General features: G+C 40.8%; 1 protein-coding gene across 2 annotated transcripts; it reads right to left on the reverse strand.

Annotated features, from left to right (window-relative positions):
• Positions 1-704: 704 nt before the first annotated feature.
• Positions 705-10923, reverse strand: atp1b2b (ATPase Na+/K+ transporting subunit beta 2b). Of its 2 annotated transcripts, XM_082548543.1 has the most exons (8): positions 10344-10922; positions 5981-6109; positions 5781-5888; positions 5423-5628; positions 5157-5216; positions 4907-4933; positions 4191-4286; positions 705-4031 (listed from the first exon to the last, which is right to left on the reverse strand). In XM_082548543.1, exons 1-8 carry the CDS (start codon positions 10432-10434, stop codon positions 3864-3866), a joined length of 885 nt encoding a protein of 294 aa, XP_082404669.1. In that variant the 5' UTR covers positions 10435-10922; the 3' UTR covers positions 705-3863. The 2 variants fall into 2 exon arrangements, with proteins under 2 accessions (XP_082404669.1, XP_082404670.1); XM_082548544.1 differs by lacking the exon at positions 4907-4933 and having other exon boundaries at positions 10344-10923.
• Between the last annotated feature and the right edge of the window lie 3342 nt (positions 10924-14265).

Consider the following 14265-nt stretch of genomic DNA (forward strand, 5'->3'; position numbering starts at 1 on the left):
TTATATTACAGAGTACACGTGTAACAGAAAGAATAGCATGTGTATGACTCATCTGCACTGCTGGTGTTGATTAGACTGTTTTAAACCCAGCAGTACCTCCAACGCTGGCTCCATTTTTATGAAACGCTTTCTTTCTGAGTGGGCAACGGTGGAGAAAATGGGGTTAAAGTCACGGAGTGCAGAGGAGACAGGAGCTGGGTAAAGGTCAGGAAGCGGAAGTACACTTCACCTTTAATCCTGTCAACCACTTGGTGGCAGACTATTTAAAGCAACTGCCACAGGGGGGGGAAAGTACAACTTATAAAGCATCCACATTTTTCTCCTGTCTACAGTCAAAGTGACCTGTGACATGGATGGCATAATCATTTTGTGAAAATCAAGTTTATTTTGTATATAATCATCATATATTATATATACCATATATTACTGTTTAAAACAGTAATATATGGTTACCTGTGAGGATTATGGAGAATGAGATTATATTAGTTTCATTAGTTACATTCATCCGAAAACTACTTTTAACACTAGCTGGCTTGTTTTATTGTCCACTGTGAAAGTGATGCTATATTTAACTACACGTTGGTCACTGCTATTCCACCTAGTTTCTAGAACATGCCTGATCATGAGTAATACATCAATCCCTCCGCCCATGAAACTGGCAAAGAGTAGCAGAAAGATGACTGAGAAGCAGGCACGAAAGGAAGTTTGAGTTCCCTTAAATAACATTTATTCATTTCTCTATCTTGGTTTGCAGTAAACATGAGCAAAAATATACATACAGTTAGAGCAGAAAACAAAGATCCAGAATATTTATCATCTGTTAGGGAGAGAGTGTTTGAACAAATTCACTGAATTTCCTTCTTGTTGGCTTATAATACCAGTCTTAAGCAGTAATACAGTTTAACATTAAGGGGCAATGAGATTGTTTTTTACTTATTCATGTAGTTATCTCTACTTAAAAGCCAACAGTTGGCTTTCTCCAACCTTTGCAGTGGATAAAGTGTTGTCAGAACTCTGACAGAAAGCTTTGATTATAGGTTTGTTTTAAAACAGTAAAACAAACTCAAATGACAAAAACATTCAAAGAAAAAAAAACAACTCAAATCCATATCTATTCAAGTTTCCTTGAATACTATTCTGAAAATCTATCTAGTACGTCCTATCACATGATATATTCCAGGCTAATGCATTCTCTCATCTTTACAACAAAATACTCTTTTATAAACAAAACAATTCTTTTTTTTTAATGGTTCCATCATCATAATAACACACACTGGCATATATGCAGTCTTTCCCTTTTGTTCCTTACTGTTTCTGATGCACGTCGCTCTGATTGTGTTACAACCTTTCCTGTAAATATTCATATAGCCACACAAGAAATAAATATATTGCTTTTCAAAGACATTTCCAAATTATCACTGGAAAAAAAGCAGATAAATGGAGATAACAGGAAATAACATTCTGTGACACTGGGGGAGCAACACTGTCTGTCCACCAGGAGGCACTGTTATGTCGTGGTGAACCATGTTCCTTTGTGCGTATTATTATTATATAAGAGGAGGCCTTTTTATTATCACAGGGTATTTAGCCCTCCAGTTGGATCCTACAGTATCTCTGCATGGGATCCTTACTCAGATCTACTGCTGAGGATGTGTCAGACAAGTGGAAATTCAATTTTAACTGTCATGTAGATCTTTGGTTGAAGAAATCATCTTCACATGCGTGAGTGAAACAAGAGTGTCCGATTAGCCAGTGAAGCGGAACACTTTTATTTGTTGTGATGTGATTCAAACTAAACAAAGTGTAATGTGAATGTGGTGAGCAAAATGAGAAATGAATAAACCTTGAACCGGCCGCCTGACACGAGGAGGAGGAGCAACAGAGCGGGGTAAAGAAGTTCAGCGTGCCTGCTCTGGATTAGCTGACCAGATTAAGAGATTACATTGAAATTAAGTAAGTGTTGCAGCGGTGCAAGAGGAGAAATGCATGCAAACTGGGTGGCGGACTCATGAAAAACAGCTCAAGCACTAAACTCAGGAACATGTCTGACTTTTTTAGAGGCTGAAACTGATTGTCTTGTTATCAGTATGGGTTTTCCTTCAGTATGATTCATACAATACCGGGGAACACAACAACATCGAACCAAATTAACAAAAAAATATCTTTCTTCTGTGGTCAATGGAGTAAATCTTCATGTTGTTTTTAATTTGCTACAGCCCTACAAATCAAAACTGAACTAACATTCAAAATAATAAAGTAACGACTGTCTTTTAAAATAAGAGGTAAAGTGTACATTTTCGTATCTCAGATGCATCCTTTAGGTGACGAAAATGAGAATGAATGAGAAAAAAGAAAACTACCCAAAAAAACAAAACACAAAAAACAAACAACTTCCTTCAAAACTGGAAATGCATTAATAAACTCAAGTCAGCTTCACAAAAAAAGAAAAGAATAAAAGCGCACTTTCTGTGCAAAACAATACCATTTTTTTTTTACAATGGCATCTATTTCTGATACAAGTGAAATAGATGCAATACACTCAATAATACAGCTCCTCTAAACATCGATTGAATATTAATATTAAAAACTGAAACGCAAGAAATTCTAGGTTTGACTTTGGGAATAAAATGCGATATTGAATTTTGTCTGTGTGTGTTTGTGTGCTCGTGCAGAACAGAGGTCGATTTTGTCATTTTCACATGATATTCAGGTATCTTATTGGACTGCAGTCCAGGATCCACAAAGCTAGAGTTCAGTTTACCCCGTAACCGACTGAGAATTCAGGTGTTATATGACCCCCCCCATATATAAATATATATATATCATCTGTTTCACAAGCTACTCATTCACAATGAGAGTGAATATCAAATGATCCAAAATGATTACTATTTAATAGAAGTCATCTGATGAATGGATACGGGCATTCATAATGCATGCCACTTAATGAATATTGCACATTGCATGCAACTTCCCGACCTACAGTATGAACTAAAACACACGATCTCCTGCACTCTTTACTCCTCTTTACCTGTAATGTGTACCTCATGTTCTTCTTTTTTTGGGGGCGGGGGGGTCATCTTACTGTATCACATTTTTTTTTTTAAAAACACAGGTTTAAAGATTACGGTGTGGTCCCTCCTGGTGGTCAGTCGCTGAACTTATTACAGATGTAAGCAGCCGAGAGGTGGGACACAGGAGCCTCCTGCCTTTGTAGCATACTAAGACAATAAGCACATGCAAATGGCATCATCTCTGCATCAATCCTGTTTGTTGGAATATTCTTTTAAAGTGCAACAAAATAGACGCACTGATGTAAGATTACTATTATTATGCTGTATAAATACTGTAGATATACACGCTCGGTATTGTAATTTGTGGATCTTCATATCTAGAGGGATACTCTATGAGGAGGCAGCGGGTTGGCGGGGGGTGGGGAGCAGCAGTACAGTGGTAAAGTTGCTGATCCTTGCAAACTCTGCAAACACACGTCCACGTCCTTTATAGCCCCCTAGTTTGTCATGCAGTATAAATAGACATCACCTCAAACTAACTGATGGAAAATAACCTGTGTGTGAATGCTCACAGAAATAATGACAGGATTAGCACCCTTTTGGTTCTCACCTCGTCTCGCCACGTGACCTGACAAAGAATTTCCCACAAAAATCTGTGGAGAGGTGTGGGGTGGAGGGTGGGGGTGAGGTTGGAAAGGGTTGGGGGTGTAAACAAATCCTAAAAAGGGTGTGAATACTGTGATTTTTGTTTTCTGTGCATGTGCAGTGTTGCTGAGAATGAAGACAGTATGTTTTGGGGGATGAGGCTGGTGGGGGTGGGGGTTAGGGTGGGGTTGGAGGAGGGGGGTAAACCTAGTTTTTACTGTTGATCCTCAGCTTGAAAGACACTCGCCCAGCAAACTTGTCCCTTTCACCTCCAACGGGAATGTTTTCGGCGTTGATCTTGCACTCAATGTTCACGTCTTCATTGTGAGTAATGTTGAGGAACTTGACTGCAACCAAGGGCTGAGAGTAGTTCACCTGCAAAAACAGTCAACAAAGACGTCGTAAACCTGCGGACCCAGTAGGTTTAACTCTGTGGTCTGTGTGCGCAATTGTAAACAAACACACATTAATTATTAACAGTTACTGCTATCGTGTTTACAGCACATTATATTTTAATTTAAACCACATTCTTACCTGCGCTTTCTTGCCGTAGTAAGGGAAGTACATAGGGTTGATTGTGCCATTTGGAGGAAAGTAAATCAACTCTCCAATTTTATCAGCGTCATCTTTCTGAGGGGGTGAAACGGCTTCATCAGTTATATAGCTATAATCTCCACTTTATAAGGTGGAGGTGAGCTTTATTTGTCTACTTTTCTCTAAATTTCTTTCTCCTACATATCTACCATCTAGTTCTAAAATGCAAATACAAAACAACAATGTGATCGACTGCTACAGATATATCATATAGAAATATTATCTAAACCAGGGGAGTCAAACTCTGAGAAAGGTAACGCAGCGTCAAATTTTATAGTGACTAAGATAACCTGTTAAGTAGAATCCTATGTAAATAACATTTTTTAAAGCCAATTTCAACAATATTTTTTTCTACATTCAGCAACTTTGTTATTACAAACACGCGCATCATAAATCGTACAAATTACTAAACTACTTTATGTCAGTGTGATATAGCAGACTAAGTCATATGAAGACAGATATGTCTCAAGATATAATCCTAAATATAGTAAAAAGTGCAAAAATACTAATCATACTCTCACAATTTTTACACACTTTGTAAAACCACCCAGTGGGTGAAACTGGGCCCTTTGGCAGACCTCTTCTTGCCCAAAGGCTTTTTGTTTGACACCTCTGATCTAAACTGTACCAAACATGGGTCCTGGACTTTTTCTTACCCATTGATCTTTGCCAACTCTGTATTTCTGCGAGTGAACAAATTAATGGAACACAATGGAGAAAAGAAAAGGGCAGCGATAAAAACAACTGGCTTGACTGACAAGACAGCCTGAAAAGAAATTCATGATAGCTAAGAAAGGAAGATGGAGGTAAACGACAGGTGGAATACTGCAGATGACGTGAGGCACAATAGCTATGAATAAAACTGTTGTGTCAAGCCTCTGATTGTGAAAGACAAAAAGGGATTACCTTTGCAGCACAGGTGACATACGGAGCCTGGTTATCCTTTCCTGGCAGCAAACCAATCACCTGATGAGAAAATAAAGAAAACCGTTTTTTGTTCATTTTTAGGCGATATAACATAAGTGAATGATGATAAATGCAAAAACCAATCAGTTTAATTATGATAGTGACTTTTTTCTTTTTATCATTTCCAACCAGTTTGGTTGTCTCAGTCACTCCATGTCTCCTAGCAACACCAGTCCCTTTCACTCCCCTCTCTTTTCCTTTCATACCCGATTCAGCTTGATGATGATGCATGGCTGGCCTTCTCGGTATCCATAGTAACGGTCATCGATTCCAGAGCAGCTCTGGAGGACTGTGCGGTTGAACTGACAGGATCGTTTCGGGTTGTTCTTCACCTCACCGCTGTCCTCCTGGATGAAGTACTTGTCTGGGGCGCACTCGTGATTTTTCTGGGCTTGGAGGGAATCATTGTAGGCTGCAGGGAAAATAGGAGAGTGTGTGTGGGGTGAAATTGTCTTTATAATCAACTAAGATCCCAGTACAAGACGATCTCCGGTCAGCTAACTATAAAGAGATTATCTGTGTATGTCATAACATTCTGTCTTAGAGGGCAAGAGCCAAACTTACGTTGAAGGAATTTGTCCAATGTCTGGGCATACAGGTCCCAGCTCTCAGTGTCCTCTTTAGTATAGACTATTTCAAAGGTGTCATCTGCCCGAGGTCTAATCACCAAGCCTGAGAGTGACAAGAGAGACAGCAGGGAGTACATGACACAGTGCACAGACCATGATCTGTGTTCATGCAGCTTGTATCTATAGTTTCTGCACCTGGTGTGGAGAGCCTGTCTTGCCAGGTTGGTCTGTGTTCGTCCAGGGTCTGCAGCATGACATACATGGTGAGAGCAAACATGCCAGCGAGGCAGGTGTAGAAAATTAAATAGAAGAGAAAAATAAGGCCTGCAGACAATGAGAAAATAGAGCCATATTAATATAAGCAATAGTAACAAAAATGGAATATTAAAATATTACAAAACAGCATCTTCCCCAACTGGAAAAATGTGTAAAAACTATTTCTTCATCATCAGATTTGGTCAGTTGATGTTGTAGAAAGATAATCTGATCATATGCCCCAAAATTGATATCACTGAGACATTTTCATCTATAAATGGCTACATATAAGATAATATAATTTGTGTTTATGTGTTTATTGCATGGAAAATGTATGTTTGATACACTGTGCAAAAACCCCCAATAACCTTTAATCCTTTTTTTTTTTGCTATGATTACATTATTTAGTCTGCTGTACACCACAGCACATCTATGAATTATGCATAAAGTCCATTAGACTAACATCTGCAAGTCAGCAAAGTCCATTTCATTATAATTGCAGCACACAAACCCTTAATGAGAACAAATACTGAATTGATGAGTAGTTCATGTCTATTACGTCACTCTCTAACCAAACATGTCTACGGGATTTCAGTTAATCCTCGTTAAATTGCTTCACTGCATCTGCAACATCTGCCTCTGTTTCTCTCTCACTCACATGAAAGAAATCATCCTTTAGATGCAATGCTTAAAATATCATCGTTTAAAGTTAAAATAACTGGAGGCAACACATTTTCACTGTAATGCAACTAATGCAAGTGGTCTGAGAGAGAACTAGAGTCTCCCCAGGGCTCTATTTTAAGGCTTTAGATCATCTAGACCACAATAGGAGATGGTGTCCAATCATGGGTCTTTTAAAAAGAATAACAGGGAAGCACTATAGGGTAGCATAAAAAGCACAAAGTGCATGTAGGATATAAGAAGCGGTGGTGCAATGTGTGAAGCAGAAGACATCCACCAGGGCGAGCAGGGTTTGAATCATATGTGAAGCCATAACTCAATACTGACTCATTTTAGCACACATGCCAGTGGCTGTACAGTGGAAGGTGCTTAGTACAGATCAGGCAGAGCTTTTCCTTCCATGTTTCTGCCCACTGCAGGTTTTTATGTTATTTTATCAACATAAACTCAAAACACAAGCTGCACATTAATCCTTAAATTCTTTGTGTTTTTGCATGGACTGAAAAATAAGTATGACACAAAGTGAACCTAACCACGCAGGAGTTCGTGGCTGACGACCAACTTCATTATATGTCCTGTCCACAGAAAGGAAGGAAGAATGACAGAAGGCAACACCAGGAGAGAGAAAATAAGGATGCCCCGGAGACTGAGCCACAGAGTCAGGGGACTAGGTTTATTAATAACTGTGTACGAGCAAATTGATAATGATAATTACATTTGATATAAAGAAGAGTTTGTTTTTAATGCTTTACTTTGTCATTGTTGTGACGAAAATACTGAGATTTCAGATGGAGATCCTAACTTGGCATCTTTTCATTGTTATTTTGTGAGATCAACAAATTCATAAACCATTTCTGAGGCGATCTTTCTAACTTGGAACCATCAGATACATTTGAAGCAGCTGTTTGCTTCCTATCCACATACAGAACATGTATGTGACGCATCCCACATTTCAAGCATTGACACCTGAGGCCATTGTTGGGAGGCAGCTGAGTGCCTTGACCCTGCACCTCTGCTGGATGGCCCCCAGCGTGGCGCTCACTCCCTCAGTCAGCAGGCTCAGCATCGCATTTGTCTCCCTGCGCTGCCAGACTGGCAAAATGTCAAGGGGAGATGGAGGGGGGGTGGCAATCGCAGAGGGGTATCTTGATGATTTACAGCTTGTGTGCACAGCTTGTGTGTGCATTTTTTGCCTGACTGTACCTGAAGTTTTAGAATCTAATAAAAACGAATCCCTTAGTGGGATGACAATGAGCATCCCATCTACACCACAGAAAAGACACAAGCTCAGTTATTAATTATACACAGACCATGAACTATGCTGGAGGCAACGCAGCAAGAGAGACGCTACGATCCAACAAAAGTGGCAAAGTGTTTGTCTCTGTCGTCAAGGGGGTGGGGGGATTTTTGTGCTAACCACAAATATGACACCACCCAGGGGGAGAATGAATGTGCGCACATCCAGACGGGATCAAGCGTGCAGGCAAGGTGGCTTCCCCCCCCTGGCAAACAGGGTGTTGGGTTTACAGCCTGCCCTCTCAGTCATGCTGATGATGGACAGTGAGGCGTCTCTGTTTCGCACTGGTTTTGTATGCAGACGGTGATTGAAAGAAAAGAACAAAAGGACAGGCTCGGATGGTCCACTACCCTGTTCTTTCTTCGGTAATAATGGCAGGAGGTGTCCCTTTTTTCTCTCACAATTAATTGGGAGGACATGCTGATCAAACGCACCTCTGAAATAAAAATGAAAAGGTCTGGCGAGAGCGTGGATAGCTCTGAGCTGTGGCTCTTTCACCGGCAAACACTGCTAATTATCTCGTACACAATGTTAAAGTAACAAAGAGCACCGTGATTCTGGTCACCATGAGGCCCTTTGAGGTTCTTTTCCTGTGTTGCAGTGTGGACTTTGTTTCTGGAAGTGGGAGGTCCAGAACACTTCATTAGTCAAGCTAGTTGTCTGACCATGTTTCACTGTGTCAGCTTGTGGCATGTGTAACAACAAACCTGCAGCACTGCTCTCCTTTATCAAGGTTATTTCCATATCATTACAGCTCTTTACAGAAAGCAGAACACAAAAGGAAGTGTTTTGCGTCTCATCCTCAAAGAAGTCTTTGATCTAATGCTTTGAATGTGCATTGTGCTGCAGAAACACATTAATGCCTTAAAGAGACTGGAAACCTGCATTTAAACCCCTCTTCAGTGCAAGCCGTAAGAAACTGTATCACGAGTAGATTAGGCCGTGTTGCCAGCACATTGGAAGTAATGGTACAGTATGTACAGCATTAGGAGAATGAGAAAGTGCTACTCTGAAAAGCCAAGTTTAGCAGACCTACATGTAGTCTCTAACTCCAGAAATAGCCTAATTACTAAGTCTCAGAGAGCGCAGCTTAAAAAGGCCAACAGACCTTAAAGCACCTGGGGCACATTGGACTGGATTAAGTTGTACACTGTGGGAGGATTCCAGTTAAGGAAGCTACAGTCCATGAGTCCCAGCCCCACACTGAAAGAATAATATATGTGCACTGATGAAAAATAATCAGAAAATTCAAACTCAAAGTAAAGACTACGTTTAACACAGTTTCAGCCTCGAGTGCTAAACTCAAGTCTCTGAGCTCAGATCTTCAGTGAAAATGTGAAAATGAATCCAAGTTCCTAAAAATGTTTTACTTTGCCAGAGCACGCTGAATTTGATACCTTCCTCTCCAGCCAATGAACTCATTAGATTAGGATTAAATCCCTTACTGATTTACACACACTGGGAGGGGTCGAGTTGGAGGTGATACAAATAGCATTTAGCCCTCGGCTTTACCCAGATTAAACATGCTCCAATGTCATTAGAACAGAGCCATATGCGCCCTGTCATCTCATGAATCTTTGAACTAGTTGCAGGGTCTTTGTATAGCAGAAAATGTGTCAGTATATGGCAACACTACGGTGTTAAAAAGAGGATTTGACCTGATCGTCGCTCAGCATCTCAGGGGAAAAGCCTGGAAATAAATGACATCATGTTGCACACACACTTGATGAAGCCACGGGCATGCAAACAAATCTCTGTACAACTTCAGTAAGCCGCTTTCCTAGAAAAAGTCTTCTCTGCAGCAGAATGAAAGTCATAGTTATAACTAAATCACTCTTCAGAAGAGAAGAATCGATTACATGCACTTTACAAGAAAGTGGAGCCTTTTTATTTTCAGCAATGCTGCTGTAATCAGGTTTATCCAAATGTAAAATAAAACCAAATGCCTCATCCCTTATGCTGGGCGCAATGCGCAGGGAAAGCATTGTAGAAAAAATACATTAAATTAATAAAGTAGACAGGAGTTGGGGTGGGGTGGGGTGGGGGGGGGGGGGGGTGGAGGGGTTCGGCTGGCTTCCACAGGAGCGGTGCCGCAGTCAGATTTCAGCACCAACCTGTAGTGGACAGCGACATCCATCTCATCGCCTGAAGGAAATTACCGCCTAACTTCAAGCAGGGTCGAAATTCATGTCATGGTTACACACGCTCATTTCTCTCTTACAGCATCTTAGCGAACCTTTAGGGGGGGGGAACCACTGTGCCAGAGACCTGTTACAGAGCCGGGGGACCCTGTTTGCTGCATTGCCGTAGCTGGACAGCACTTACCCCAGCTGCTCGCCGTTCTGCCCAGAAACTCCCTCGTCCTCGGGTTCCATAGAAACTCCTTCCAATCGCTTTTGTCTCCATCCTTTGCCATTTTCTAACGAACTGCTCCAAAGCTCAACTAAAAGCGGCCTGATGACACTGAGTGCCGGGCTGAAGCACTTTGCCCTGACAGCAGAGAACAAGAGGGATGGAGAGAGAAGGAGAGAGAGAGCCCTGCCGTATCACTGCTCCTACAGGAAGAAGACCGGCATTAAAGAAGTCGACTTAAACACTCAACGAGCCCGCATGAAAATAAATAAAGTAAAAGCACTGCTGTAGCCTAGATTATATGAAGGACTGGTAGGCCAACAGAAGAGGTAGCAGTTTCACACTCAGAACAGACCTAGTGACTGCCCTCCCCCCCAGCTCTTGTCTGCATGCCGCAGAGTTTTGATGAGTGGTGCAGAAATGTAGTGATACTGCGGTAAAGCACTCCCTCCGCCTCCCTCTACAAGCGCCACACCGCTCTCCACACATACATCCTAACACGCACGCACCAGCGCAGGCCTTAACCCTCCTCCCGCATGCCGCGATCCACAGCAGCTCCCGCCTACTCCACCCGCCTGACCAATCACCTGCTCGGGATCCTCACTCCTGATGCACGAGAGACAAGCCTCAGAGCAAATCGCTTGGTGGCTTAGGGCATCCCTTTATTGGCTAAGTGGTTCTTGACGTCACGTATCCAAAGAAAAATCAACAGAATAATTTTAATAATCCCTCATGGACCGTAAAGTGTCTCTGTTGGTGAATTCACTGTCCGCTTGAGGTGACTAATTTATGTCCCATTCAGGCTTTTATTTATTTTTGAATCAAGTTATGTCAGGAAAGCCTTGGAGAATTTTTTTTTTCCTTTTAAAAACAGCAGTAAATGAGAATGAGGCTTTTTGAAAGGATAACATAGAAATTACATTAAACCCTATATATACATTATTAACATCGTTTACACATCAAAAATATACAGTCACCCACTTTCAGTTCTAAATATTTCCGTATAACTTATTAGAATCTGGAGCTTACGAGGTTCTTAAATTAGCCAAATAGAACCACAGATTGAACAGCATACATATTACGCATTGTCTTTAATTATTTAACAAAAATTAAGCAATATTGCCGAAGTATTGCATTTAAAACTAAGCAAAATTCACAAGTCTATGGTTTATTATAAACACCTTTAGCAGCAATAACTTGAATTAACTGTTTTCTGTATGATTTTTATCAGTTATTTACATTCATGTGGACACCTTTGGACTGCTGTTCTTTACATTGCTTCAGTTCATTGAGGTTTGCGCGCTCTCTTAAAGTACCACCACAGCATTTTAGTCATCCTGATGTCTAGATTTGGGCCATTGCAACACTTTGGTTCTTTTCGTTTGCTTTAGATTCATTGCCGTGATTAGGACCATTGTCTTGTTATGAGATCCAGTTTGGGCCAACCTTTAGCTGTCAGATAGATGACCTCACATTTGACTCTAGAATACTTTGTTATAAAGATGAGTTGAGTCAACTCGACAACTGCAAGGTGCCCAGGTCCTGTAGCTGCCCAAATCATTACTTGTTCAGTGCCATGCTTGACAGTTGGTATGAGGTGTTTGTGCTGATTTGCTGTGTTTAGTTTTGCTAAGCACAGTGAAGTGCAAACCTATATGTCCACTTTGGAATGATGTCCTTGTCATGGTCCTGGGCCATGTGGGCCCAGTATTCTTAGTTTTCATGTATTTTTGTATTTTGTTCTTTATTTAGGCCATGCTTCCTGGGTTGATCTGTTACGTTGTTCCTTATGTGTTTTCCCTTCGTGACTCTTACCCCCTGTGTGCCCCTCTGTGTATTTATGAGCCCTCGTCTCTCTTTGTGTTTTATTCTATGTTTTCCCCAGCCCGTTATGTCTGCGTTCTCCCCGTGCTCTCTCTCCTCCTGTTTGAACCTCTGTGTACTTCCTGTTTTACTTTGCCCATCTCCCATCAGTGTTACGTTCACTCCTGCCGTGTCTTGTTATGATTATCAGTGTCACCTGTGTTCCCCGTGTGCATCCACGTCCCCTGATCATCCATCATGTGTAGTCTCTGTGTTTCATACAGTCTGTGTCGCATCGTCTGTGTTATCTCCCCTACCCCTTGTCATAGTTTCCCAGCCTTAACTAGTCCTAGTTTGTACTTTGTTTAGCCATAGTTTTCCCAGTCTATGTTCAGGTTTTCCCTCAGTTGCTTTGCTGCCTTGTTCCTTAAGTTTTCGGCCCTAAATAAAGGCTCGCCTTCTGTTAAGTCCGGTTTTGTGTCCTCACCTCTGTTTGCTCTTGGGTCCTCCACTCACTCCACACGGTCTGCCCTGGCGGTCCGTGACAGTCCTCTGTCAAAGGACACAGAGCCTCTGTCATTCCAGAGGCCCTGTGGTTTAATGCTCCAAACTACCAAAACCTCTGCTTTTACAGAGGAGCTCACACTTGATCATGATCAGTTAATGAAGTGCATCCGATTAGCAGCAGCTGGCTGCTACTTATCTTCATAATCAGTATGAAAACAGTAAGGGAGTACTTAGTTTTTCACATACTCCCTTTGGATTGACATTTTAGCTTAATTTTGTTAAAAATGAAATAATAACACTGTGCAGTGTGGACACACTCAGTATGTCCACACTTTTTACATACTTGTAGAACTTTGTAAGGACCAGATGATTATTTAAATGTCCTGATACACCTTAGAACTGAAAGAGGGTGTGCTTTCATTTTCACATAGCTGAGGTTAAAATGTGAAATCCCTGTTAAATCCAAATGATAAAGGACACGTCAAGGGTTACTGAGTCAAATGGCTATTACGTGTATGCGTTATCTTAAAGAGCTGACTGGATTATCACATGCACGAAGACACAACAGAATGTGGCGTGAAAACATGAAAACAACATGTGTTTGTTGTGTAAAGTTCATTATATAAAATTTATTTTCAATGACAATATCAATGCAAATATAGCACTACAGTGATTTCCAAGGTACACCGTATCTTACCATATCAATATAGTATGGCACTCATATAATGGCCACTGTTTTTAGAAGACACACAAAACCAACAGCTTCTGTAAACTATTCTGGAAATGATACCGAGGGTTCCATATCAGTCCGTGAAAAGGAATCATAGTAAGGTGATTACTTGGTATCAGCAATCAAAATTGGGCACAATAGTAAGAATCATTGGAGCATTTCAGTGTAAGGAATCTCTGCATGCATTGCACTTGCCCATTTCCGTCAACCTGGCCTGTGTTTGCTTGAAAATGGACTCTGATCCTCAAACGCGAGCAGGTGGAGCTAAAAACAAAAAAGGCCAAGTAGTGACTCTCAAACACTTAGATAGGTCTTCTTTTCACTGGGTGTACTGTACTGTACAGTTTGGTGCTTACTATCATTAAAAACGACAACAACCAAGAGACATTCAAGCGCCTTAATACTATTACAGACGGGCTCACTCTTTAACGTAGGAACTTCATTTCACGTGGCTTTCAGAAAGGAAAAACAAAAGAAAGAAAGAAAACCAAAATAATAAATAAAAATAAACCCAAAACAAATATCTCACAATAAGCACTATATTAATAATGTTTCTCATGGTAACACTGTATAGTTGAGTGAACAACACCAGTAGTTCAAGATAGCAGCAAGTATTCAAAAATGTCAAGACAACGGGCTGTGGAAATCTGTACACAAATAAAAATGGATGTAGAAAAAGGGCATAAATAAATCAATAACACAGCTTAAAGGGAGTCTTGCATAAATTGAAATAAACAACTGTTGGGCTGTGCCTTTCTTTAGAGGGCTTACTGTTTATTAGTAGAACTATAAGTAATGCATGGACTGGCTGCAGCAGATAAAGTACTTAATTCTTTTAGAAAAAACAAGTGAACA

The sequence above is a fragment of the Aulonocara stuartgranti genome, assembly GCF_965226115.1.
Source record: "Aulonocara stuartgranti genome assembly, chromosome: 10".
NCBI classification, from domain to species: Eukaryota; Metazoa; Chordata; class Actinopteri; order Cichliformes; family Cichlidae; genus Aulonocara; species Aulonocara stuartgranti.